At 35.8% G+C, this 27436-nt stretch overlaps 1 protein-coding gene across 8 annotated transcripts in view; it reads left to right on the top strand.

Annotated features, from left to right (window-relative positions):
- Positions 1-27436, top strand: part of ZNF451 (zinc finger protein 451) — an 89284-nt gene that overhangs the window by 10465 nt on the left and 51383 nt on the right. For 6 of the 8 annotated variants that reach the window (XM_053664962.1, XM_037136430.2, XM_053664964.1 and 3 more), the window contains exons 4-7: positions 15503-15628; positions 19666-19777; positions 24541-24691; positions 26356-26482. In XM_053664962.1, coding sequence (XP_053520937.1) covers positions 15503-15628; positions 19666-19777; positions 24541-24691; positions 26356-26482 — 516 coding nt within the window. Of the gene's footprint in view, positions 1-739; positions 10924-15502; positions 15629-19665; positions 19778-24540; positions 24692-26355; positions 26483-27436 lie in introns of those variants that run through there. The other 2 variants (XM_053664963.1, XM_037136437.2) reach the window with 2 other exon arrangements.

Below are 27436 nucleotides of genomic sequence, written 5' to 3'. Positions count from 1 at the left end.
GAATTAAGACTTGGACCTGAAATCAAAATACCTAGGTTTTATTCTCAGCTTTATTCCTTATTAATTCTGTCACTTTGGATAAATTAAGTAACTTTTTAACTTTAGTTTCTTTATCAAACAAGAATAGTACCTACCTCACAGGGTTGTTGTGAGGATGAAATGGGGTAACAAAAACATGTAAGCTCCTTGAAAACTATGTAGTAGGACTGTGCAATGGGAAAGTTTTGTTGTTCATGGAGAGTGAACGAGAGACTTACTAAAGAGGTTTAAAAGTGATTTCTACAATTGGAGGACTTTTAGAAGAAACCATGTTTTTCTCAGTGAAACTTTACCCACGTTTTCTCTGCAATTATTAGCTCCTACTCGTTGACTTAAATATGTTAAATGGGATTAAAAAATTACCGTCACCAATGGTCTCACTACTTTTTCTTATCCTAGCATGGGACCAAGCAGCAAGCTAGGATGGCGCCACTGGGTTTGTTTGTACTCGCTTTTTCAGAGACAGAGTGCCAGGTTAATTCCCGTGATTGGTATTGGGTCTTTGGGGAAGTGAAGCTTGTGGATTTGATTTCTGGGAACCCCTTGCTGACCTATAGTGGATTGCATCTTTCATTGTTAATTATAATAATTAAAAAAATTGAATTCTACTTACTGGACATGCATCTCTGCACTTGAAAGTTAACATATTAAAAGCATTTTTTTTTCTTCCTTGGTTTTCTTGTTCATGTGGATAACCCAGAGAATGCCTGAGTCTAAGGTGCCATCCTCTGAGAATCATCGCCCAGAAATGTGCTCTAGCTGCAGTGTTCCTCTTCCCATTGGAAAGAGCAGCTCCTCTGGGAGTTGCACCAGCAGTCCACAAAGGATAGTTTTTCAACCTTCTTCTATTGAGAACCTATTGGAGAACCAGAAAAATGATCAAAATAATTCAGATGTTAAGATCTCTGAGACAGAGACACTTAAGTCATCACAAAATTATCAGACTCTGCCTTCATCTCCACTTTTGGTCCCCCAAGAATCTTTGGTCTCTTCCGAGGTCAAGGAGGATTTATCTCCAGAGTCTTCTTCACCACAGCATGGACAGGATGCCATCCTCTATCTCCAGACACAAGTGGCTGAGATGTCCCGAGTGATACGTGACCTGCAGTCTAGGAGTTGTTTCAGATTTCATCATTCTAGGCCAAGTGAGAACTCCTCAGTACCTTGGGACATCACCTCCAAGGAAGAAAACTTATCCACAGTTGAAGAAGAAGCTGACTGCAAATCCCCTTCAGCAGATGACAAAGGGCAGCCAGCTGACCCCAGTCAGACTAGTTTCACAGGTCTTTTGAAGAGAATGGAACAGAGAGGTGTTATAAAGAGAGTAACGTTACAATCTGAAGGAGAATCATGTGATGGGAAACCTGATTGTGTGACCTCTAAAAAACGTTTGGTTCCTCCATTGCATCCTCTTCTAAGAATTGCCACCACTGAGGTTTTTAAAGACCCAGCTGATTGCCATCCTTCTTCTTTCATGGGACACAGGGTTTATCCTGTGGCCAAGGATACCTCTCCTTTCCAACCAAATCCTCCAGCTGAGGGCCCCATTGTAGAAGCTTTAGAGCATAGCAAAAGAGGAAGCACAGCATCTCCTCTAGATTCTACCTCAAAAGAAATGGAGGTCATGGGTTGTAGATTCTACCATGCTGCTTCCATTGCAGCCCGAGCTGCTAGCTACATGGCCTATATGACTCAGTATCAGCGTAAACTCTGGGAAGACATGGAGGATCTGGTTCATGACCCAGAGTTTGATCGTGGAAAAGCAAGATGTATCATATCTGATGGTATGGATGCAGGCCTTTGGCAGCTTTGTACCACTAGGGACATAATGGACTCTGTAGTCAGAGTTATGGCAATGGCAGTCGACTACAGAAGGCAAGCCTGGCTCCGACTTACATCTCTCACTAAGAAAACCCAGGAAAAGATCTCACACTTGCCTTTTGATGGCACTTCCCTCTTTGGACAAGATGTGAATGCTGTTGTTGCAGAAGAAAGCAGTATAAAAGAAAATGACTATAAAGACCACAGCAAATACTATAACCAACATCGATATTTTTATGGTCACGATCAGAAAGTACATTATCACAGCAGAGGGTACTCCAAAGGGGATTGGTACAAACCCCGAAACCATCCCTATAGATACAGGAAAAAGGGAGAATCTCCAGAACGCCATGGGTACAAGAATTAGTAGCCTGAATTTCAGCAGTATAGCCATCCAACATCCTAAGTATTTATTTGCTCTTCCTGACTTACACAGGATTTACAGCTAGGAGGTCACCTCCAAAACTGAATGAATGTCTAGAATTACCACAGCTGATGTTTAAATTCTAGACTTTTGGAATGAAGTATATACTAAAGATAATCGTCTTTTATTGGCCAAATGAGCAGCAGAGACTTTTCATCTGAGTAGGGTGGGACGAAGATTTACCCATCACTTCTGGTTCAGAGTAAGCCCAGAGGAAGGTACTCAGGAATCTGAATCCTCTTGTGATTACAGAAAAATATAAAGATTTGTTCCTCAGGAAAATCTTGCTGGTAAACTGAGGACTAGCAGATTTTGGGTCTGGAAATAACCTACTACTTACTGGATCTCTGTGTAACAGAGGCAAATCCTTTGTTTTTAGGTCATCAGTACTTCCTTGTTCAGGCTTCACTTGTCAGATCTTCACAAAATGACAAATCTGTTATAATCTGTCTATATCAGGATGATCAACTCACTAAGAGTCCATGCTACTCTCAAGCTCTATGAGACTTCACATCAACCATGAAGCTGTATATCTAGAACTGGAATTGAGATATTGCCAAATCCAGTTTGCTTCTAGTGGAATGACTAGACGTCACAGGTCTGCTGTGGGCACCAGCTGGAAAAATACTTTTCTACCTGTAACGTCTCTAAAAATTTCACAGTAACTATCTTCGTCAAGACTGATGGCTATAGTGCCATCACCACTTCAAGTTATGTATGAAGGAATTTTTTGCCCTTATCACTCATAAGCCTTTGACCTGTCAGGCTCTCATATCCACAAACTGGGAGACCCAGTAATGGTGTTCTGTCAGGATAATCTGGAACTTTTACCAAGATGACCTTCTAAAACATCCACCTTCTAAATATTTAACTTTTTTGAGCTTGATAAATACACTATAAATACAAAAAAGATAATGTACATTGGTGCCCTGGAAGTAAAGGATGTTATTCATACCATCCAGGCATGCAAATCAACTCTTAAAAGAGCAAGAATTCCAAACATGCCTGACAATCCAGTCCTCTTACTATAATAAAGATGGATGCCATCAATCGATGTTACTGAGAAATCCTTAAGACTTGGAGTGTAACAATGGATGCAGTAAAGAGAGTATCTCACACAGTTCTGGTTCTGGATATCTATTTAAATGATGATATCCATTAATTGATTTCTTAAAATCTAAAATCAAGACTTCAGAGACATCTTGGTTTATTGGTTCCTAAATCTAGTCAGACTCTTACAATGAGAGATGACTGACTGTTTTGCTCTCAATTGGTTCAATTAATATTTCTCTACCGTCCTGGAACTAGCAGCAGATACCTCAATTATATGTCCCACAATGATCTTTTTAATGTCAAGGCAGTGGCTGTACTATATATCAGCCCTTCGACCTTGTCTTTGTAGCATGACTTCAGGAATGGAGAAACTTGTCAAGTTTGTAGGATCTGGATACATGGCCTAATATTATTTGCTTGGAAATCAAAAACATTTTTTTATCAGTAGACTTATAATTTTGTAACTTGTCAAACATCTACAGTTTTTCATCTGCTTGATCAAAGTACTTTGGGTATACTGTTAATGGAATGTAACACTGTTTTAGGATTCATGTGGTTTCCATTTCTTGGTATAGTTTTTGCACAGTGGTGATTGACAGTTTTCCTTGTGCCCCACTTTTTAATAGTTTATTGGAGTCTCATTCTTCCCATCATAACCATATTCAGAAACAAATTTGTGCTGTAGAGGTTGAAGAGGCAAATATCCCTACTTGGAATAAGTTATTTTGTTAGATAAGTTGATACTGTATTGGTCCTGTTTGTAGATTAAGCCTAATCTACAGTCTTTGATAGAGATCATGTTGCAAAGTAGGTTAAGTCATATCTACAGTTAACATTTATCTTTATTTTTTCTATATTTCCATAGTTTTCTAATCTTTTAGGTCCATGCCAGTGCTATAGGCACTGTCTTTCAAATTGAACTCTAGAAGAGCATTTCTCCTGTAAAGAAACAAGGGCCTACAAAATCATACAAAGATTTTTATAGTCCATGAGTTGTCCCTAGTTTATTCTGTGAAAGAACTAGTCACTGGAGAGAGAGGAAGACCTTGAAACTTTTCTGTTTGGCTGCACGTGCATATTAAATTAGCCGAGGCTACTTTAAACTGCTTCTGCTTTTCCATTTCTCTCCTTCCCTGACTTAAATACTGGGTCACAAACTTGATGGTCTTTGAGGTACTCTGATTTTCCAGAAACCAAACCAAAATAAATGATGCTTGAAGGTATGATTCTCTGAAACGGCTTTGGCACCTCTGCTTAATATGCTTCTCCTCTGTAATTTTTGTATTTTTTATTGTGGTTTAGAAAAAGACAACTTAAAATTTACCATCTTAAACCATTTTCAACTGTACAGTTCAATAGTGTTAACTATATTTACATTGCTTTGCAGCTCCTCCTTTCTTAAATATTTCTAAAACAACATTGCTATTCTCTTCCTCCTGTGTTATATTGCTCAGTAACAAAGCTGAACACATTGCTTTATCACTAATGGATATGTCCAACCCTCTCCAGAGAATTTTCCTAAAAGTAAAGAGGTATTGGGAAATTACTAAATTGATGATCAAGTAGCTCACTTCTGAAGGCATTTGATAATTGAATGGGGATAGGGAGAAAATACTACAGAGTTGGGACTGGTTTTAGCTATAATCTCCTGACGACAGAAGAAACATTATCCTTAACCTGTTTGGTTTTTATTATTTTAAAGTCTTTCTCTGACATACTTGAATTATAATGGTGTTATAAAACTAAAAATGAGGGCTTTGTCTAGGGAGACAACCCCAACAGTGTGTGGAACTCATAATTGGTCAGATAGTAAGTTTTCGTATCGTGCCTGCCATGTGCAGAGCCTGTAACAAAGTGTTCCATTAGCCAACCTTGTACGTTTAAATACGAACAGGTTTTCTAGGAGGCCTTGCAATTATTGCAAGTTTAATAATTTGGTATTCTCAAAAGGGATGTGTCTAATAATACTTTTTCTTAAAAATGTTATTTCTTGACTAGACATAAAATGTATGTGGAGACAATGTGATTTCTTGTAGTTAATGTGTACAGAGAAATACTGTTTCCATTAATTGTTACATGAAGTGCCTTTTTAAATTTCACACTCTTGTTTAAAAGTTAACATTTTGATGTTTTGCATATGTTGCTAGTGATACGTGAATTTTGTACAGTAATTTTTAATCTTGTAGTTTATTCATTTGTACAATTGCACTATCTAAATGTACTCTCCTTCTGAATGTTCGTTTTCTTTATAGCACTGTTAATGCATTTCAGAAGGTTATAGAGTATGTCCCTCCTTTATTTAAATAACTTCACAGTAGTAAATGTTAGTAATAATAGTGATTGGGTCAGTTTTGGGGGCATTGAGGTGGGTTTTGTTTCTATCTGTAGATTCTAGGCTTTTGACTGAGTCATTTGTCTCATGCAGCCATAGTAGAATAAAATTATATTTGATAAGTGGATCTGCTTAGTTGGTAAGAAGAAACAAGGACATTAGGAAAAAGGAGTAAATTTGCTGACACTTTATCTTCTTATTTGTTTAAGACTGTGTAACCACTTCCTTATCACTGTAACTGCACTTCAACTTTTTAAAATTGTGTGATAGCTCCTTTATCAGTATAATTCCAGTATTTACTTAGCCCTCAAAATGACATTTGAGGGGAGCATAAACTCTTTCAGGCTACTTGGATACTAATTAGTGTATTACATTAGTACTGTACAGGTAATTTACTTAATGATACCTGACCATATTGATAATGTCCTTAAGGTCCCAGTACATCCAGGATAACCTTTTAATTACTATAAACAAGGAGGTTGCAATAGACACAATCCAGAATTGCTTCTGGCTATAAAATTGGACTCAGTTGAATGCCATATTAGTATTCTTGAAGATACAATTAATTGACTGGTTCTAATGATACTAGAAATTATGGATTAGATCTTTGTTGAAAGAGTTTTAAAGATTACAGTAACTGAAACCTTTTTTTTTTTTAAATGTGAGGCATATTTTGTCTGTGACTTGCACTGTTTAGGTTTTCTCATCCTTGGAAATTTATTTTTTACTTGATGTTAGCGGCTAGTCCAATTAGTTGTCATAACTGTATACGTTTTTTGTATATTTATTAGTCAGTTGGCCAGATCCATTCTGTATAGTTTTTCATTAGTGGGTACACAAACCGACCAGTTTTTCATTTTTCACTTAGGAAAATGTATAGGTGGAAGCTAATAGTATACTGATGATGATCATGGCATTGAATGCAAATCTTTCAGTTATTTTTTCAGATAGACCAAGTTTTGTAAGCCATTAAAATATCCTTTTATGGAATTTCCCTTCCTAGTAAATGATGAGAATATTGTTTTATTAAATCTTTTTTCTCTTATAGATTAGTGGGATGATATTTTTGTATAACTTTGTCTTTTCATTTGCTTGACTTTATACAATGAGAACTTTTTAATAGTAGTGTTTGGTAGCACTGAGGTATCTTATTGTGGGAAATTATGTTTGCTTCCAGTTGGATCTGTCTGGAAGTCGTCCCAGTTCCACTGTGTCCTTTTGGTGTTAGCAGATTGGTCCATTCTTTGTATTGTTCTTTTCTCTCTTTTTATAAAACACCTCTTTCTAGAAGGATGTCTGATCTTCCTTTAATCTCTTCAATGTAGATTAAATTTTCCATTCTGCCAGTATAAACTAGCCAAAATTTTGATGTGGCTTTATATTTGTATATTTAAATATGATGCCTTCAGCATTACTGTAGGGGATTTTCTAGTTTTGTCTTAATAATGTCCCTAAAAAAAAAGTACCCTGTCCAGTCTCAACCTGTTCCCTAGCTATTGAGCTGTTGAATTTTCATCAGTTTTTAATGCTTTCTTGTTTAATGATAGTATTATTTTCTCATTTTTACATATTCACACAAATGTATTATTACATATAGTTTATGGTCAAGTGCATCTTTTCTCTGTATAAAGATTTTTAGGCTCTTCACCATGAATTTACAGTACAGCTTGAGATATACTGTATCTTAAAGTTAGCCAAGTTTTCCATGGGTTGGAAGGGCTTTAATGGTTTTGTTGAGTAACTGTCTATTTCAAATGTTCTATTAGATTTTCTCATGCCTTGTTAAGAATTCATAAGAGTTCTCAGGTTGTCTGTACTTTTAGGACTTTGGAGCTCTCTCAAGTTGTATCGAGTTTTCAAATATACCTGAGTATATTCCTTGGTAGAAGGTGAAGGTAAATGTTTTATACCTGGTGATAATTTTTAGAGTTCTCCTTTGACTTTAAATACTTAAAGTGTTACTATGAGTTCTGTTAGCTGTCCCTTTATAAGACTAACTTTCATATGCTATGTTTTCCCCAGGAGCTGTCGTATGCTTTCAGGTTTTTTTCCCATAACCCATAAGAGTGGTTCTATCACAGTGTTCAATTTTAAGGGCTACAATTAGATCTCTTGTTAACTCCCATTTATATCTATGATGGCTGTGTTTCACACTACCTTGAATTATAGTGTAGTAATGTGCTAAAATAACTTATTACTTGTGTGGTCTCTTTATCTATACCACTTTTAGTTATTGAAGCAACAAGGATGTAAATGATGGGGAAAAACATTTTTTGATTCACTGGTTTCAAGTTTTCAGTTCTATTTTTTTTAACATTTATTTACATTAAGCTTCTTGCTGTTAGGTGTGCAGCCCATTCTTTTCTATTTCAGGTAGAGTATGTTGATAGTTAATTTGTAATTAGTCTCATTTAGAATCTTAGCGCAGAGTGCTAAGTGCATGAATGCCGGTCTTTGTTTAATAGCTTGTAACAGCACCTAATTTCTTTTACTTTTGGCAAAAATGTATTTTGACAGATCTTGGAAGCACCTTGATATCCTTGGGTCTAAATGTCATCTTCCTGCCTGGCAAGGAAGTAGAGGAGAGAGCCTTCATTTATAGAGCTTATTTTTACTATACCCTGTGCTAATTGCAAGACACTCTTGAGGCAGAAATTCACCCTTATTTTGCAGATGAGGAAATGAAATTTACCAATAAGCAACATGCTCAAATGGTGGAATCGAACTTTGAATATAGAGTCTGCTCCTTTGTAGTCTCAAGTCAACATTGTACTAGGCTGCCTCCATGTGTTTTTCAGGGTCCCACGCAAGTCTTACCTCTCTGATAAACTAATTTGCCATATACTAATCTATGTCTTCCGTGATATACACTGATTTTTGATATATACTAAATCTTGTAGTATTTATGTCTGTACTCTCATCACTGAGTACTTGATGTCTTCTATTAACTAATTTTTGGTTATTTCACTCATTGGATTAAAAACTCTAACATCTTAGTTTTCCCATTGAGGTTTTATAGTGCTGGACTAAGATTCTTGATGCGTAGTCATTGGCTGCTCTTTTCTGTGTTGCTTACTTGCATTCCATTTGTTTTTAGCCCTGAATGTTTTAGTCATGATTGTCATTGCTAGTTTTTTTTTCTTCTACCTTTTTTGTTACACCCGTTTTGTTTGAGATATACACTTGAACATTTTTTTTACGGATAACGTGAGGATATTGGCCTATTGGAAGGAAGGTGGAATGATGCAGAGCACATTGTGTTTGAATTATAAACACCTTGGTCTGAGTACTAACAAGTCACTAATTTTCTGAGCCTGTGCTTTCCTACTCTCAAATGAGGCAGTGCCCAGAAGTACTTTGAAAACTTGGAAGCCTAGTATTGATTTCCTTCCTTTAGTAGTTATGCTGTTTCTATCCACATTCATAGATTTCTTGTAACCGTGGGATGGTACTGGATACAAATACAGATGCATTTCAAGATGTATTTAATAGCATGCAGTAGTTTGTTTCATGTCATCAGATCATGTTCTCCTTATTTACAGTATTTTTTTAAGGCTGAACCATTAAACTATATCATAAACCCAGCAGTGGACTACGCCATTGAAAAACATTTAAAGTAAAATAGTCTCTTTTCTCAAGTGTAGGCTAGGAAATGTTTGTAATAAACAGTAAGAAAAATAAAAGAGAATATAGACTGAAGAGCTAGGATATGTAGGTATGTATATACAATTTTTGGTGAATGGTATTTTGTCCTTTTGCATTAATGCTGGAAACAATCTTTTCATTTGTCAAACCTCTTTTTCAGTACTTGCCATGTGTAGGCAGGTACTAAGTTCTTGGGATACTGGCAGTTAAGAGATGGTATGTTATCTTTAGAGAAAGAAATGCCAGTGGAAGTAATTATGCTGTTAAGAGGAAGGCCTGTGATGCACTTGGGACAGAAGAGATGTCCATGTAGAGGAGTCGAGGAAGGTTTTCTTGTGAAATTTCTGATTGAGCTGATTGAACATGATCAGATAAGGGTTAGTTGGATTAGTGGAGAAATGGGAGCCAGGCATTTGGCGAAGGAATCTGTGTGCAAGGGCATGGGCAGCATTGTGTTTCTGGTTTTAAAATTATTAAGAAACAGCCTTTATGAGGCCATAATTGGAGGAGATTAAGCTGAAGAAAGATACATTACCCATGAAAACATTGGTTCCTACCTATTCAAACTGTTCTGTTGGTATAGCCTTTACCTGTGTAAGGTTATAGAAATAGTCTTGTCTATAGTAGTTGGTTTGCACCCTACTCCACTATATACATCCAGAGCACTTATTTTCTTACCTGCACCTAGCCAAAGGAGAGCTCTCAGTCAGTGCACCTCTATCCCCAGGGACAGCTCTAGTGTTCAAATAGAACTGAGGCACTGGTAGAGAACAACTTTGAAGATGAACAGGATCATGTCACTGAAGTGGAATGTGACATACCATTATGGGTATATGGTTGCATATTTCAGGACCACCTATTGGCAGTGTATCCTCATTGTAAGTAAATGTGGGTGGTTTGTCTGTTGGCTTACAGATGAATTGGGGGTGGACTTGGGGAAAATAGAGTTCTAAAAATGTTGCTTCATTGGAGTTTGGAGGTGTTGTATTAAAGAAGGACCCGTGAACTTTGTGCCAGTGGTAACTCCAGCAGCATCCAAAGCACATTTTGCCAAATCCCTGTTTTTTCTCTGGTTTGAGGTTTTTTCCTTGCGGCTGTTGTCACTGTCACCTTTTCTCTCAGCATGATTTATCCTTTTATTTCCTGTACCAGAGGTAGAGCAGCGGCATTCAGGGTCAAAAAGTTGTGACTCCACTTTGCTTTGTTTTTCTTTATTTTGAGAGATTTTTTGAATTCCTTGAAAATCCAAGGATACATTTAGTTATTTATTTTAAACCTATACTGAAGGATAATCAAAGTCATTCTTTCAAGAAGGGAATTTTTATAGATATTGGCAGTTTACCCAAAAGACGATACAAGAGGAATCTTATTTAACAGGCTCGATGGTACTGTAGCCTTCTTAACTAAATTACTTTACAGAATGGGGTATATCTGTATGTATGTTTTTAAATTTGCTCATATAAAGCAGTTATTCTGTATGCTTTGTATTTGTAAACAATAACAGTTGGGGGTGGGAAGGAGATTGCTTTGTACAAAAGGGTCGTTTCCTGGTTCCAAAGGTTTGCTGCTGGAGATGGTAAATAAATACTGTACTGCTTTGCTGTGTTCATTTCTTCTCTTCCATCTGTATTTGAATATAGAATTATTGAGAAAAATTGTTGCTTTCCAAAATGTTGTTTGGGATGTGGTTCGGGTTACGAGTTGGGTAGAAGAAACACCTCCAGGGATGCAGACTTCGGACCAACTGTGGACCACACTGTAGGACGGGCCGGAATCAGGCTGTGAAACTTGACTGTGTAGGGCGTAATGCAGTTTTAGGAGTTCTGTTCAAACCAATCGTAGTAGATAAATAAGACAATTTGCAAACTTAATTTATGCCACTTTTTGCAGTTGGTTGCTCCGTTGAGCTTTTTTGAACTTGGGATCCCTTACATAGAAGATAAAGAGGTAGGAGGGAATAATCATCTTCCAATTGGTGTTCCTCTAATCAGTGCCAGGTCACATTCAGAGAGATAACAAGAGTAAATAACACTCTGCTTTGGATGGTTCTGTCTGTGTTCCCTCTCCCTTTTCTTCACCCACACCCTTCCTCCTCCGAATTTCATCTTGTTTTATTACTGGCTTTTTTAGTAGCCAAAAAATGCCTTGGTGAGTCGGAACTGGATTGCTGTTATCACTTCTCTGGATAACAGCTATTTTTACAGAGTGCTTTCTCATGGATTATATCACCCAGTGTGGTACCTGGAGCAGATTTATTCTGTTTCACAGAGAAGTTTAGTGACTCTACTCGTATTTTCATTTAAAAAGTAATATTGTAAAAATGCTTAATTTGATCATTTTTTGTTTAGAACTGAAGTTTTTTTTAGAGATTAGTAATAATGACTTTAAAATACAAATAATTTGTCTAGCATGAAACCACAAAATGAAACACTACTACAAGCTCTTGTAAAATGACAATATCTCTTGCGAAGTCCCACTTTTCAGTATGGAGTTTTGAGACATTGCTTTACAAAAGCAGATTGCTGCATATATTCTCCATTCCCTTTGACTTGATCTTGGCAAATATTTCTAGACAACTGGTTTAGCTAGTTATGGCAGTAAGAAGAGACTTACAGGCTCAACTTTTGGGTGAGCAGATGAGTAAAAAGTAAAGTAAAAAGCCTGTATTTAATATTTGAGAAAATTTGGATGCAGAAATTCTCATGAAAATGTTACCAAACCAAATTCCACAGTAGATTGAAAAGAGTATGCGTGATGATCCATCCAGTGGGATTTATTCCAGGGATGCAAGGATGTCTCAGTACTTGCAAATCAGTCCATGTGATACACCACATTAACTAAATGAAGGGTAAAATCATATGGTCATCACAGTAAAAACAGAAAAGGCTTCTGACAAAATTCAACATCCATTTATGGAAAGAAAAAAAAAAACCGAAGAAAGGAGATAAAGAGGGAATGCACTTCAACATTCAAAAATGACAGATCTCTAGGGGACATAATCAAAAATGAAAAGTTTGAAAGATTTTCCTCTAAGATTAGGAACAAGACAAGGATGTCCACTCTTGCCACTTTTATTCAATGTAGTTTTTAGAAGTCTAAGCCAGGGGGGAAAAGGCATCTAATCGCAGATTGGAAAGGAAGTAAAACACACTGTTTGCAGATGACAATCTGTATAGGTGGTCTTCAACTTATGTGACTTACAATTTTTTGACTTTAGGATGGTGTGAAAGTGATTTGCATTCCATAGAAACTGACTAGGCTAAGCTATAATGTTCCATAAATTAGGTATATTAAATACATTTTAAAAATTATTTATGTTTTTAGAGAGAGGGGAAGGGAAGGAGAGAAACATCAATCAACATGTGGTTGCCTCTGCCATGCCTCTGCCCTTAACTGGGGACCTGGCCCACAACCCAGGCATGTGCCTTGAGTGGGAATCAAACCGGCAACCCTTTGGTTTGCAGGCCCACACGAACGATCCACTGAGCTACACCAGCCAGGGCTATTAAATGCATTTTTTTAAAAGATTTTATTTATTTATCTTTAGAGGGGAAGGGAAGGAGAGAGGGAGAGAAACATCAATGTATGGTTGCCTTTTCATGCATCTCCTGCTGGGAACTGGCCTGCAGGGAACCTGCCTGCAACCCCAGTATATGCCCTGACTGGGATCGAACTGCGATTGTCTGGTTCGCAGGCCCGCGCTCAATCCACTGAGCCACACCAGCCAGGGCTATTAAATGCATTTTTGATTTAGAATATTATCAACCTAAGATGAGTTTATTTGGACATAACCCTGTCATAAGTCAAGGAACATCTGTCTATAGAAAACATGAAAGATTCCAACAAAAAACCCTGTTACGACTAATAAATGAATTTTAAAAAAATATTTTATTTATTTTAGAGAGGGGGAAGGGAGGGAGAAAGAGTGGGAGAGAAAGATCAGTGTGTGGTTGCCTCTTGAGCCCCCTACTGCAGACCTGGCCAGAAACCCAGTTATGTGCCCTGACTGGGAATCAAACCAATGACTATTTGGTTCACAGGTCAGCACTCAATCAACTGAACCACATGAGCCAGGGCTAATGAAGTTATTAAGTCACAGGATAAAAAAGCCAATATACAGGAGTTTTATATACTAATAGTGAACTATCAGAAAAAGAAATTAAGGAGAAATCAAGGAGATGAAAGACCTATACACTGAAAATTATTAAGACATTGTGGTAGAAATTGAAGAAGGCACAAATAAATGGACAGGTAATTTTGTGCTCATATATTGGAAGAATTAATATTGTTCAAATGTCCCACCTAGAGCAATCTACAGATTTAGTGCAATCCCTATCAAAATTCAAACAGCTTTTTTTTTTTTTTTTTTTTTTTTCACAAAACTAGAACAAATAATTCTAAAATTTGTATGGAACCACATACAAAAAATCTTGAGAAAGAAAAAAGTTGGAGATAGCACACTCTCTGATTTCAAACTATATCACAAAGCTATATTAATCAGAACAGTGTGGTTTTGGCATAGAAATTGATACATACGTCAGTGGAACCAAATAGAGAGTCCAGAAATACTTGTAAACCCACACATCCATGATCAGTTAATCTGTTACAAAAGACAGCCTTGTCAGTAAATGGTAGTTACAGCTACATTTGAAAGAATGGAACTAGACCACTATCTTACACCATACACAAAATAACTCAAAATGGATTAAAGGCTTGAATGTAAGACCTGACACTATAAAACTCCCAGAAGAAAATAGGCAGTAAACCCCTTCACTTTAGTCTTGGCATTGAATTTTTGGATCCGACTACAAAAGCAAAGGCACCAAAAGCAAAAATAAACAGGTGGGATTATATCAGACTAAAAAGTTGCACAGTAAAGGAAACCATCAAAATGAAAAGGCAGTCTACTGAATGGGAGGAAAAATATTTGCGTATTATGTATTCAATAAGGGGTTAATATCCAAAATATATAGAGAACTTAATAACAGAAAGATAGTTTGGTTAAAAGGGGACAGACAGAGGATACAAATAGACATTTTTCCCAAGAGGGCATACAGATGGCCAGAGGCACACAGAAACGTGCAACGTCACTGTAATGGTCAGGGAAATGCAAGTCAAAACTACAATAAGGTACCACCTTGCGTCTGTCAGAATGGGTATTATCGAAAAGACAAGAAGTAAGTGTTAAAGATGTGGAGAAAGGGGAACCCTGATACATTGGTGGTGGCAATGTGAATTGATGCAGACATTGGGTTCCCCTGGAATTTTTAACTCAGACTTGTCCACACTGACAGGCAATTCATCAGTTATGGTTCAGGTTTTCCTACTCAGTATTGCTTTCTGCTACTGTTTCTCCTCATGAGTTTCCTCTGCACTAAGATGTGATTCTTTGTGTCTGCCTCCTGTCTCTCTCATTTGGGGGACAGCAGTTTATACTGTGACCTGACTTTGATTAATCTAAGAAGAGGTGTTGATTCATCAGTTTGTTTAGCTTTTTGCTCATTGTTAGGATGGAGTGGCAACTTCTAAGCTACTTATATATTGGATCAGCAATGTATACGTTAAAATCAGTAGTTTCTCATAAGTAAATAGTGGCCTGCCATTGCTGAAAAAACAAAACTAAGGATGTTTGTACTTTAGGGTGTCAAATTCATTTTCACGGGGGGGGGGGGCACATCAGCCTCGTGGTTGCCTTAAAGGGCCGAATGTAATTTTAGGACTCTATAAATGTAACTACTCAACAGTTAAATGAGAGCTCGGCGCTGCCACTGGATAGAAACAAGATGCCGGATAAAACAAGGCGGAAGGCCGGATTCGGCCTGTGGCCCTTGTGTTTGCCACCTGTGTTTTTAGACTGTGGATTAATGGCTTGATGGCATTACCTTATCCACTCAGTGCAAAGCAATGCCAACCTTTTCAATATCCAGGTGATTGGAAAGTAAATAAAGATGATAAATGTCCTAGCAGCCAGTCTATCTAACTTTGAAAACAGTGGTGCTGGTGAATGATTGGTTGATCTACAAAACACTGCATAGGTATAAAATACACAAGACAGTTTCTTAGAAATTTGATAATGGTAAATGTAAGTAGTTCTTTAATACAATAATTCTTTGGTAAATGGATATACGTTCTCCTAAAACTAATTTTGTTTGTTAAAAGGACTGAAAATTGTTCGTTTTCAATTATAGGGTAATGTTAAGCATAAAGACCATATTGACCATCAGAAGGATAAAGTCGCTTTAACTCTGGCTCGTCTGGCCCGCCATGTCGAAGTGGAGAAACAGCAGAAGGAGGAGAAGAATAGAGCATTTAGGGTATGTAGCTATTTTAATTGGTGTTTTGGCAAACTACGGAATTGCTTACAAATAAAGCTGTAAGGAGAGATTTGTAATAAAAATGTATAATCGAATCCATGTTCAGCAAGGACTCTAGATAGTGCATCAATTTAGTAGTAATTCATAATAACTTTTTACATCTCTGTTTTTAGTTTGTTGGATTCTGATCATATATGTGTACAGGAAAAAAAGGAAAAATAGAATTACTTGGGTGGACTTTATTTCTGGGAATTAAAAATCATTGGGTTACTCAAAGCAAATGAGCAATTAAAGGGTTTATAGTTACTTTATTGCAAGAGTGAAAATTGCTTATTAGGTTTGTAAATATAAGCTGTGGCAAAGTTACTTTCTACTAAATAGAGCCATATTACTTTCTCAAACTTAGCTTGTCCTTTCAGATTAAATAGATTACTAAAGGGGAAGAAACTTGAATAAGGGTTATAGAAGAGCTATGTGGAAAATGAAGCCTAGTTTAGAAACTCATGTGATGTCAACTTTTTCCTTGACTTGCTTTAGAAAGTCCCAAATGAAATTACTTAATTGAGTAACTCCCCCATTACATCTATTAGGAGTAGAATGTTAATGAGTTTGTTAAAAGAAAGTTTCATAGTAGGATTTTAAAAATGAAAATTGAAATCCAGAATCTTGCAGCAGCTGTTTGGATTTTAGCAGGTCACTTAGCTTTTATAGACTTTGAGCTTCAGTCTGTAAAGGAGCGGAGTTGAAGATGATTTCCCAGCTTGAGATAAGCACCACGACTTTATAATTTTAACATCAGTTTTTGACTCCTTGATTATTTATTCATTGGTTATTATAAGTGAATATATATACATATTTTTATAGCCTGTTTTAGTGTCATCTAATTTGATAAAGAATAAACTAATTAGAACTAGGTTTGAAGGATACAAGGACAAGAACTAAGGGGGGTGGAAATGGGAGGGAGGTGGGGAGCACGGGGCGGGGTGGACTGGGATGGGAGAAAAAGAGAACTGTACTTGAAAAATAACTAAATAAAATTTAAAAAAAGAAGCTGACCAAAAAAAAGAACTAGGTTTGTTTGGGGACTTTAACTTTATCATGCAGTACCAATTAAATTAGAGCATAGTATTCTAATTGTATGTTTAAAATGCTGAAGACATAAAGATATTTTGAAACAGAATTTTTTTTTCTGGTAGAAACACTATTCATTTTTAAGGAAGATTCTTTTCTAAAGTTATGGTGTGTTGTTTATGGGTCATAGGGATGATGTTTTTGAGAGAGGAGTGGTTTGCAAGCTGCCCTCGCTTTCTGCAAATTTCCTGAGCAATGGTAGCTTTTTCCCCAGTCAGAGAATAAAACTTTCATGATGAGTTCAGATTCTTATAGTCACTATGACTACTAAGGTTTTTCTCAAAAGTAGTTTTAGCCTCCATCTATGTAAATGTTCATTTGTTGAATCAGATTTTACCTAAGCATTGAAGAGTTTTTTGAAATTCTTGTTTATCTGATTGTAAAGAGTAAATTTATTTTTTCTAGGAGAGAAACTCACACAGGTGGTTTAGCTCATTGTTTGCTAAACATTTGTGACTTTTTTTGTTGTTCCTATTTGGTTCCCTTTATGGATAAGTTACTTTTAAAAAACTAAATGACAGAAAACAGAAACTGTCCAGAAAGGAAGATAATGAAACTAAAATAAAAAAAATTTGAAGAATTTTAGTGATAACTGACTAAAATAGATAATAGCAGAAGAAGTCTTTCAAGTATTCTAGGTGTTTGTGAGTGGTAGGTGTCTCACTATTAGAGTAGATTGTCCATCTTTTATGATGGAGTGATTTTAAAGAAAAAAAAGAAAATCATTAAAATCTTTGCAGGATAAATCACTTTCAGGATATTTATCACAGCAGGATATTGTGCTGTGCTGACTAGTTAAGAAGCCCACAGGTTTGCATATTGATATTTCCGGAGTTAAGACTTGCAAGAAGTGAGGTAACCCTAAAGTTTGTGGAAGTGGCTTTGTGATACAGAAAAAAGGCAGCTTATTTGGAGGTGATTTCAGCCAGCAAATTTTTTTTTGAGCATTGACTGTGTTTCACCATAGAGTTAAAATTCTGTTGTGAAAAGTGCCAGAAAACATTTTTTAAAAGCATGTTTTTTCTTAAATTATTGGTAATTGTTTAAAATATGTAGGCTACAAGTAATATTTAATCTCATGGTAATTTAAGGGTTTTCATTATGATAGATTTTTGTAAGGAACATTGATAAGTGGTTTAATCTTATAAATAAGAAAAAAATCTTTATCTTTGAATAAACTAGCTTTGTTTCCCATAGTATGTTATTCAGAACATTGATCCTGTAGGATACATTTGAAAAAAATAGGTGATTTATTAAGATACTGTCTATTCTCTGGATGGAAAAAATCACAGGCACGTTAGTACTTTAAGGCTTTGGAAGTTCTGCACTAAATGAACCTTTTAAGCTTAATTTTAAAACCATTGTTTCTATACTTAGTTAAGTTTATTACAGAGAGTTTTTTATGTATAAAATACACATTAACATTTTTGAGAATTCATCTTCTATGTCTATGCTTTGAACAGTGTTGTAAGACTTTTTTTTCAGATTAAAATTTTAAATGTCCCTGTCCTTCTACTTAACTGAAGAACCTGTTCTGTTGCTGACTAGGCCATTCATTATACTGACTCATGTCTTGCAAATCTAATGTTTGTGAATTTGTCATTTCTTTTTAAAAACATAGGCTTTTTGAGATGCAGTATGATGTACTGTTCAAGTGCATGGATCCTAGAATCATTGCAGGAGTTTAAATCCTGGCATTGTTTTTTATCCATGGGCAATTTGTTCGACCTTTGTGTACTTGTTTCCCATTATAGAATGGGAACAACAATAGTATCTATTGCACAGTTATTGTGAGAATTTAAAATCCTTTTAGAACTGTTGTTACGACATGGTAAGTGGTTAATAAGTATTGTTAGATACAGCATAATTAGAGAATGTGCAAATAGATTTACAAGTAATATAACTAGAAAGATTTAGAGACTTCAGCAGTCTGAAGCGTCTAATTTAGTGATTGGCACTGGCCGCTGCCTGTTTTTATAAACAGAATGGAATGTAGCTTTGCCCATTTGTTTACATATTGTCTGTGCTACTTTCCTACAACAGTGGTAGAGTTGAGTAGTTACAATAGAGACTGTACAGGCAACAAAGCCTAAAATATTTGCTATCTGGCCCTTTATGGGAAAATTTGCCAACCTTTGGTCTAAATGTCAATAAGTGGTTTGTATTGGCACATATTAAGTACTAATACGTGTCTGCTCAAAGTAATACTAGTCACTGGACAAATTTTTAGTAGGCTTCTGTGAGTTCAGACTATACAGAGTAAGGCAACGGTAGATTGCAGTTGTGAGTACATGAAACAGTGTATTCTCATTGTTATTTATTAATCATTATATTATTTTCCATACAAACAACTGTATTCCTACTTTTGCCACATCCTGTATATGGAAAATTGGCAGAAAATATAAAAGTTAAAAAATGAAACTACTTATTAATATCTTTATCCCTAGAGATAGCCACTGAATTTAATATATTTATTTTCAACCTTTTCCCCCCTCTGCAGATATAGTTACATATAGCTTAAAGTGATCTTTGTTTATATTTGGCCTTATTTTTTTAATACTGCTTGGTGGCCAGCTTGATATCAAAAGCGTGCTCCAACTTCTTTGAAAAAGTTTGGTTAGTGTTTCTACTGACTTTACTGAAATGTGCTTATCATAATTTACTTAAACAGTGTATTATTGTTAGAGATCTGAGTTGTATTGAACTTTGTGCAGATATGAATAAAATGGCATCAACATCTTAGAGCATGAACCTTTGTTTTTGACTTATCTCTTTGGGACCTAGATGTGGAATTCCAGAAATAAAGGGTAATTAGTACTTTCTAATCACCAATGTGTCAAAATCTTTTTCTCAAGGAAACCAGGTTAGTAATCATAGTTAATTGATTTTTTCCTTAATATCTTTAGGAAAAAGTAGATTTTCAGCATGCTCATGGGTTACAAGAATTGGAATTTATTCGAGGACATTCTGATACAGAAGCAGCAAGACTGTGTGTGGACCAGTGGCTAAAAATGCCAGGTATTCTTTAGAGCTCAGAGTGGAATGCTAAGGTTACCTAGCTTCTCTAAAACTTTAAGATTTAAGACATTATGTTCATTTTATTTTGTTGCTAATGAGCATATAAACTATTGAAATTTAATTTTAGTGATTCTTAATAATGGCCTACTTTACCAATTATCTTACTGCTTGGCAAAAGTATAACATGAATGTAAGTAACAAAGGTCATCCTAGAGCTCATTAGGTATTGCTTATTTTTTCGTTTATGATTTTACAGTTATCACATGAAATAGTACATGTGTCTGTTAGAGGGTGTGTAATAGGTTATTTGAGGTCAGGGAAGGTTCTCTGAGGAAATGGAATTTAAGCTGAGATCTAAAGGGTTACAGTTTACTCATGTGTCAGGGTAGCCTATGAAGATATTTTGTAAGTGTCCACATGGAAGGCTCAGCTACAGCATTGGGGTAGCCTCTTCTTTATTTTGCAGATCTGAGATTCCTGGAAGAGTTTCACTGAAATAGTTTCCCCTACTAGATAATTTGGTGGGATTTTTAAGAGCCAGTAGAACTATCTCACTATGGCAACTTTTCTAGTCTGTCTTGTGGAAGATCCACTAAGCTTTTAAAAACTTGGGATAGCCACAGAAACTTTTAATGTGGATTTAATTCAGCGGGACGTTTAACTGCAGAAACTCATTAGAAATATCTATGTATGCAATTCTCAACTTTGAACATGGATATCTTTTCTGAAGTTAGTTTTCAAAAACTAAGTTAGTTCTCTATGTTTTAAAAAATAGAGTCACTTATAAAATAACTGTAATAATTTATAGATATTTTGACACTTGGCCATTCCCTGCAACTTTATTTTCTTTTTATCACTCAATCTATTTGTGTCTGGCAAGTTTCTTCCTCATCCATGTCCATTTTAAATGCCCTTTCCTCTTTTTTCTTACTTTCCTGTGGGGTTAGCCCCACAGATAGTACTCAGCACTTCAGGTCGCTAGGTTTATTTATTCTACTTAAGTTTGGTTGCTCTGCCTTCTTTGATCCCACAGTGCTTTATTCATTTCTAACGTAGATTTTACCCTGTTGTACTGGATTGATATGTTTACCTGTCTTGTCCACCACACCGTATGTATGCTCTGTGAGGATGGAGACCAGTGCTTATTAATCTTGTTTAGTGTCAGTGCCTAAAAAGAATGCTCAGCATAGAGATGCTCAGTACATATTAGTTGAGTATTATTGTATCAAAGGAGTCTGTATAAACATTTGTGTGTGAACACAGAAAACAAGCCTAGAACTTGGGTTCTAAGTGTGTGTTCATTCAGCTGTGTAAAGGAATTGTTTGCATTCTATAACTATGGTACTTTAGCAGAAGAGACTTAGAAATTATGGTAAATGGTTTTGCCTCCTGGAGTGTTCTTTTACAGATATTGCTTATAATAAAAAAAATCCTCCTTGATATCCATGCATTCACTTTGCAGTAGTTGTTTATGACTAGCTCTGAGGTTCACCTTAGCTGCCTGAGAATTAATTACCTGGGAGCTTTTAAATACTTCCCGGGCCTCACCTTCAGAGATAATTAAGGCATCTGTAGTTTGGAGAAGATTCCTAGGTGATTTTGATAGGAGAATGGGCTGGAACTACAAGCCTTTTATCACCTGTAAGATCATTTCTAAAAGTCATTCCCCTCATATGAATCTAACACTTTCATGTCCTGTCTGGAATGATATTGGGCAGGTAATATGCTCTTTTAGGCCTAACCCCTGGCCTCCAGATTGTCAGAATATTTTAATTCATTGTAAATTGAATTTATGAGCATGTTTGTGTTATTTGCCTGAGCAGGCCAGATGGGAACAATGAGTCATTTGGCTGTCTTTATGATTCTTGGCAAGACTTGGCATTTTATATATCTTTTGGTCACACCTCGTTCATTAGTGGTCGATGAGCTTGAGCCTGGAGATAAGGTCTTTTGTGATGCTCTTTTTATGTGATTGTTTCATCTTTCTGCTTGGTCCCTGCAACACTGTAAAACTGAAGTCCGGGATCGACTGCTAGGACAGCTGCTTTAGCATTGTTCTGTATTTAGTATGGGTATTTATTTTCCATAAATGGGCTTTAGAGTGATGAGATCTTTGAACAAGTGTATAGCTGGGGGAAAAGAGATGAGCCATGTACTCTTTAATTTTAAAAAGTGAGATTCTACTTCTCAGTAACATTAAGGGACTCATTCAATCTATTCCATAGTATCCAGCTATTATAATCCATTTTTTTAGAAGTAATTTAAGTGCCTTATTTATAATTACTCTAACTTTAAAAATCTATCAATATCTTTTATAGGTCTTTACATTTAGGCCAGTTTGCATACATTTGAATACTTAATAACTTAAAAACTGTGCTCTCTTATACCATTTAAGGAAAAGATCTGTTTAAATCTCTCTGTACTTTGCCTTTCCATAGGTAGGTAAAACTTACTTTCTTTCAATTGTTTTTTCTGTTACCCAGAGCTTCTCTTTGGCTAAATAAAGGTTTTAATGGGCAACATCTGGAATGTGGATGTACAGTAAATAAAAATTGCTCTCCCTGACTGGTGTGGTTCAGTGGATTGAGCATGGGCTGCGAACCAAAGGGTCGACAGTGGTCTTCCCAGTCAGGGCACATGCCTGGGTTGTGGGCTAGGCCCCTAGCCAGTTTGGGGCACTTGAGAGGTAACCACACACTGATATTTCTCTTCCTGTCTTTGTCTTTCTCTTCCCCTCTGTCTAAAAGTGAATAAACAAAGTCTTTAAAGAATTGCCCTAATTCTGACTGCATTTAAAAATTGTGTTGTCATGTAATACCTCTTTAAGATTAAAGTGTGAGTAATGCCGTGCTGTTCATTGTTTGTTGGCGGAGCACATTCATAAGCATTTTGGCAGCTTTTCCATGTGGCATTCCCCCCAGAAGCATGAAAACAGCAGCAAGGCAGTTGAAACTTTAAACATATATAACCATTTGGGGATCTTAAAACTAGTGATGTTAAAGGAAAATTTTTAAAAAGATTTTGCGTATTTTATTTTTAGAGAGAGGGGAAGGGAAGGAGAAAGAGGATAAGAAACATTAGTGTGTGGTTGCCTCCTGTGCACCCCCCACTGGGGACCTGGCCCGCAACCTAGGCATGTGCCCTGATTGGGAATTGAACCTGCCACCCTTTGCTTCACAGGCCCACGCTCAGTCCACTGAGCTATACCAGCCAGGCTAAAGAAATAATATTCTACTCTAGTTAAATGCTTGGGGGCTTTGAAGAAATTGGTAAAGATAAATAACCAGTTTTCTGTCATATGAAGTATTTAGGACATTTAATTTAAATAATCCACAAGAAACAATAATAAAAGAGAGTCAAAAATCAAACTATCTTTATATTAGAATCTTCAGTTGTATAATTATTATACAACATAATTCTAAATTTTACACTTATGCTTTGTATTGGGAGTTCCATGAGAATGATATTTGGCCAAGTGTATTAGTATACAAGAGTTGTGTGACTGTAAGATCAAAATTACAAAGAAAGAAAAGGGATGAGGAATGGACCAGGATAAGAGGGAATTAAGAGAAGGTAATGATGGGCAAGCTGATGGGTTGGCCAGAAAGTTTGTTTAGTGTTTTTTGTACAATGATTCTAGTAGTGCTTAGTTATTTTTAACTTCATCAAAATAATTTTGTTAGACTGTATTCTGGCAGCTGTCATAACAGCATGCATTAAAAAAAATTGGTGAAATTTTGTGCAGCCATTTTAATATTGAAGATATGTAACATTTTCATCATATTATGCTTTATGATTTCAAGGAATGTAATAATACAACTGAAACACAAAAAAAGATCTGTGCAGTGTGTGGAGAAGGTGCTGTGACTGATCAGACATGCAAAAGTGGCTTGCAAAGTTTGTTGCTACTATTGACATTGTGGCCAAATAATTCTTCACTGTGGGGCTCTCTTGTGCATTGGAAGATGTTTAGTAGCACCCTTGGTATCTACCCACTAGAAGCCAATAGCTGGAGATAGCCAACACTTAAAATATCCAAATCAGTAAAGTTATTGGTGAAAATAAACAGTGTGTCTTTTATTTTATGGAAGAAACAAATGGACTTTTTGTCCAACTCAGTATTTTCTAATTGGTTTTGAAAGGAGTAAAAGGGAAGGGACAAAATAGGATTAATACAAAGAAGACAATGACAAGTAAATCTTTGCTGTGTGTTCTATAAATATGTTATTGTTGACACCTGCATTACTTGATGTCCAGGTTAGAGCTTCCTTATTCTCTCTACCTCTCCCCACCCTCTCAGTTACATTGTTGAACGCAATTTTTGTAGAACCCAGATCCTATATTATATAGCCACTATGATGTATTTAAAATAGTTAAAAGAGAAAATAAGAGAAGAAAAGATCTTTTATAAATGAGGTCTTGTAAACTTTTGTAAATGAAAAGAAGGGAGGTAAGGTTTCTGTAGAGCAACTGATTTTCTAATGCGTTTGATCTTTGATATTTCTTGGATGTTTAATTTAAGGAAACAGATTTTTTTCCTCAAGAGAAGGCTATTTGAAGATGTTGACTACTGTCCTTGTCCCAAATAACTATTTACTTTTAGTTTATTATCTCTTTTATGAGAAAGCTTATAAACACTTAATTATGATACACCTGGTTGATGCCATACCATAATTTTCATTGTTTTGTCATAATTTTGATCACCAGTCCAAAGGATAAATATCTGAAATAGGAACTTAAGATTTTGTATTCTAATGATACAGGACTCAAAGCAGGCACAATTAATTCTGGAACAAAAAGTTCATTCCGAAGAGGAGGCCAAATGCAGATATCTGGGAAACCAATTTCATGTCCCATAATGCACTGTAACAAGGAATTTGACAATGGGCACCTTCTCTTAGGACATTTAAAAAGGTAAGCATGATATTCAGAATAGTGGATACTGAAGATCAAGTGAGTTACAAAGTGACTTCATCAAATGAAAGCATGATGTGCCTCTGTCATTGTGATTATAGCTTTATATTCCAAATTCAAATTGTTTTGTGGGGTTATAATATAATTCTTTACAATTACATTTCTTAGGTTTCCTAGAAGGCTTAGTGAAGTCAGTTTCTTCTAGTGATATTGTGTCTTTAAAGGCATGTAGCTTTTAAATATGTATTTATTCCAAAATTTCTCCTAAAATCTGAACAGTTTTTTCATTGTTGTGCAGTTGGATCAGTTTTAGAGATATCCACCCCATAAATGCAAATTTCAAGGGGCATGAAACACAGATGTTTAGGCTGAAAGAAGCTAATACAATATTGTAAAATAAATGCTAAATACAAGCCACATGTAGCAAAATTAACAAAAATATTCTATTTATGAAACCCATCTTATTAATTTACTAGATTTTTTAATAGGAGAGCATGAGAAAATAAATATCAAGAAAGACAGTATTAAAGTCATTAAGCTTCTCATCTTCACAGTTCCTTTCTGACATTGACTAGTTCAAAGATGGGAATTGAGAGGAGCTCTGAGTCATTGTGTTTTCCATATGTGCCATCCTACTTATGCCTTACTTTACCAAGAGAGGTTTCTAGAGGCAGCTTCAGCATTCTGTAAATAAGTGGGTAGTGTACTGTATCTTAACTACTTAAAAAAGTCTTCAAGGCAGTTTAAAATGACACAATTTTTATATGGTTAAAATGAACATTGGAAGGATTAAAAGCCATTTTTAGGAAATAGGTGTGTGCCAGAAATCTTGACATGAGCTTATTATCCCAGTGGTTCATTTTATTTTATTTTTATTTTTTAATTTTCAATTATACATTTCATCAAAAATAGTTAATTTAAAATATATACATTATTAAAAAACATGTTATTGGTACAATACTGAACTTTTCATACACGGATAGTTTAAATTTTACTTACTCTTAAGCAAAGTGGCACCTTTATTTTCCTTGATAAACATTTTGCATAAAAGTTGAGTCTCTGTTGTGCTTTGGTGAAACTTCATGAGATTTGATGTCCTTAAGTAATTAAGACTTTACAGCTCACCAAAGAAAAAAGTTAAATTAGGAGAATTGCTGCCTATTCACATTTGACAGTTGTGATCTGTCTTGGAGAAAGGCAACCTTGGTGGATGCCTTTATCTCCTCAAGGAAAGTGTAACTTCTGTTGACACTCAGCCAAGGTCATAGCAAATATCCTTTCTTCCTGAGTTTTCATGGTCTCCAGTGGTTCATTTTAAATTATTTGTGAGCTTTATGGTAAACAAGTCAAGAACAAAAGATGATGACTGTATAGTTTTCAAACTGGAAGTTTACCAGTTAGGCCAGACATTCCTAAATATGTTTTATGGGATCTTGAAAACATTAATGAAATCTTAAGCTGTTAGTCACTGTCTGAGGGGATTGCTTGGCTTATGCAAGTCACTTGACATTTTCAAAATATGAAGAACATTTAATATTTCAGTAAAAATGTATAAAGTTCTGAATGTGTCTGTGTGTGTGTATGATTAGCTTAACAAATGCAGCTAAATAGTTCTGTCCCTAGAATGTGGGCTTTTCTAATGTTACCTCCCTTTTGCCAAGTAGGTTTGATCACTCTCCATGTGACCCAACAATTACACTACATGGACCTTCCATCAATTCCTTTGCTTGTGTAGTATGTTATAAAAATTTTGTTACTCAACAACAGTATAGGGAGCATCTTTTTTCTAAGGTAAGACCATGTCCTAAGTTAAGAGTAAGTATTATATTTCTTGCTACTGTTAAGATTACAGTCACCAGTGATACACGTAGGATGAAAATTGTGATTGTCTGAAGAGTAAAATGAATTGGAACATTAAATTTTGTGGCAGGTAAACTTGATAGTGGAAAACCAGCAGTCCTAAATCACAGAACTCTGCCTTTTATGGACCTGCTTTATGAAGTTACCTTACCTTGTTTAAGATGCCCTGTGAGTTAGTCTTAAGTCCACTGCTTTTCACTGCCTGTTAAAATGTTGGAGCCATGTAGTGAATAACAGTTCTTTTATTAATGCTAGTATTAAGAAAGAGATCTAGTACTTAGAAGGCATTATTACATAACTTTCATTAAGTGTTATAACGTCTCAAGGAGCATGAGTTGATTCCCAGTATATGAAAATCCATGAAATGGAGAACTCTGTAACAAGTATTTACCATATTTGAAACTAGATAGAGCTCTCAATAAATGCTTCTTTTAAAATTTATTTAAAAACATTTTTATTGATTATGCTATTACAGTTCTCCCAATTTTTCCCCTTTTTCCCCCCTCTACCCATACCCCCAGCTCCCTCTTATGACCACCTCCTTTGTTCATATCCATGGGTCATGCATAGAAGTTCTTTGGCAACTCCATTTTCTATAATTGCTCTTAACATCCCCCTGTTTAGTCTGTAACTATCAATTTATACTTCTTAATCCCCTCACCTTCTCCCTCATTCTCCCTCCCCACTGGCTACCATCCCAATGATTTCCATATCTATGATTCTCTTTCTGTACTGCCTGTTTGTTTTTAGATTCAGTTATTGATAGTTATGTATTTATTGCCATTTTAATGTTCATGTTTTTGCTCTTTTTTTTTCTTCTTAAATAAGTCCCCTTAACATTTCATATAATAATGGTTTGGAGATGATGAACCACTTTAACTTTAC

The sequence above is a fragment of the Artibeus jamaicensis genome, unplaced genomic scaffold (assembly GCF_021234435.1).
Source record: "Artibeus jamaicensis isolate MK-2021 breed Jamaican fruit bat unplaced genomic scaffold, CSHL_Jam_final contig_388, whole genome shotgun sequence".
Lineage (NCBI taxonomy): Eukaryota > Metazoa > Chordata > Mammalia > Chiroptera > Phyllostomidae > Artibeus > Artibeus jamaicensis.
This window is presented reverse-complemented; position numbering and strand designations above follow the sequence as displayed.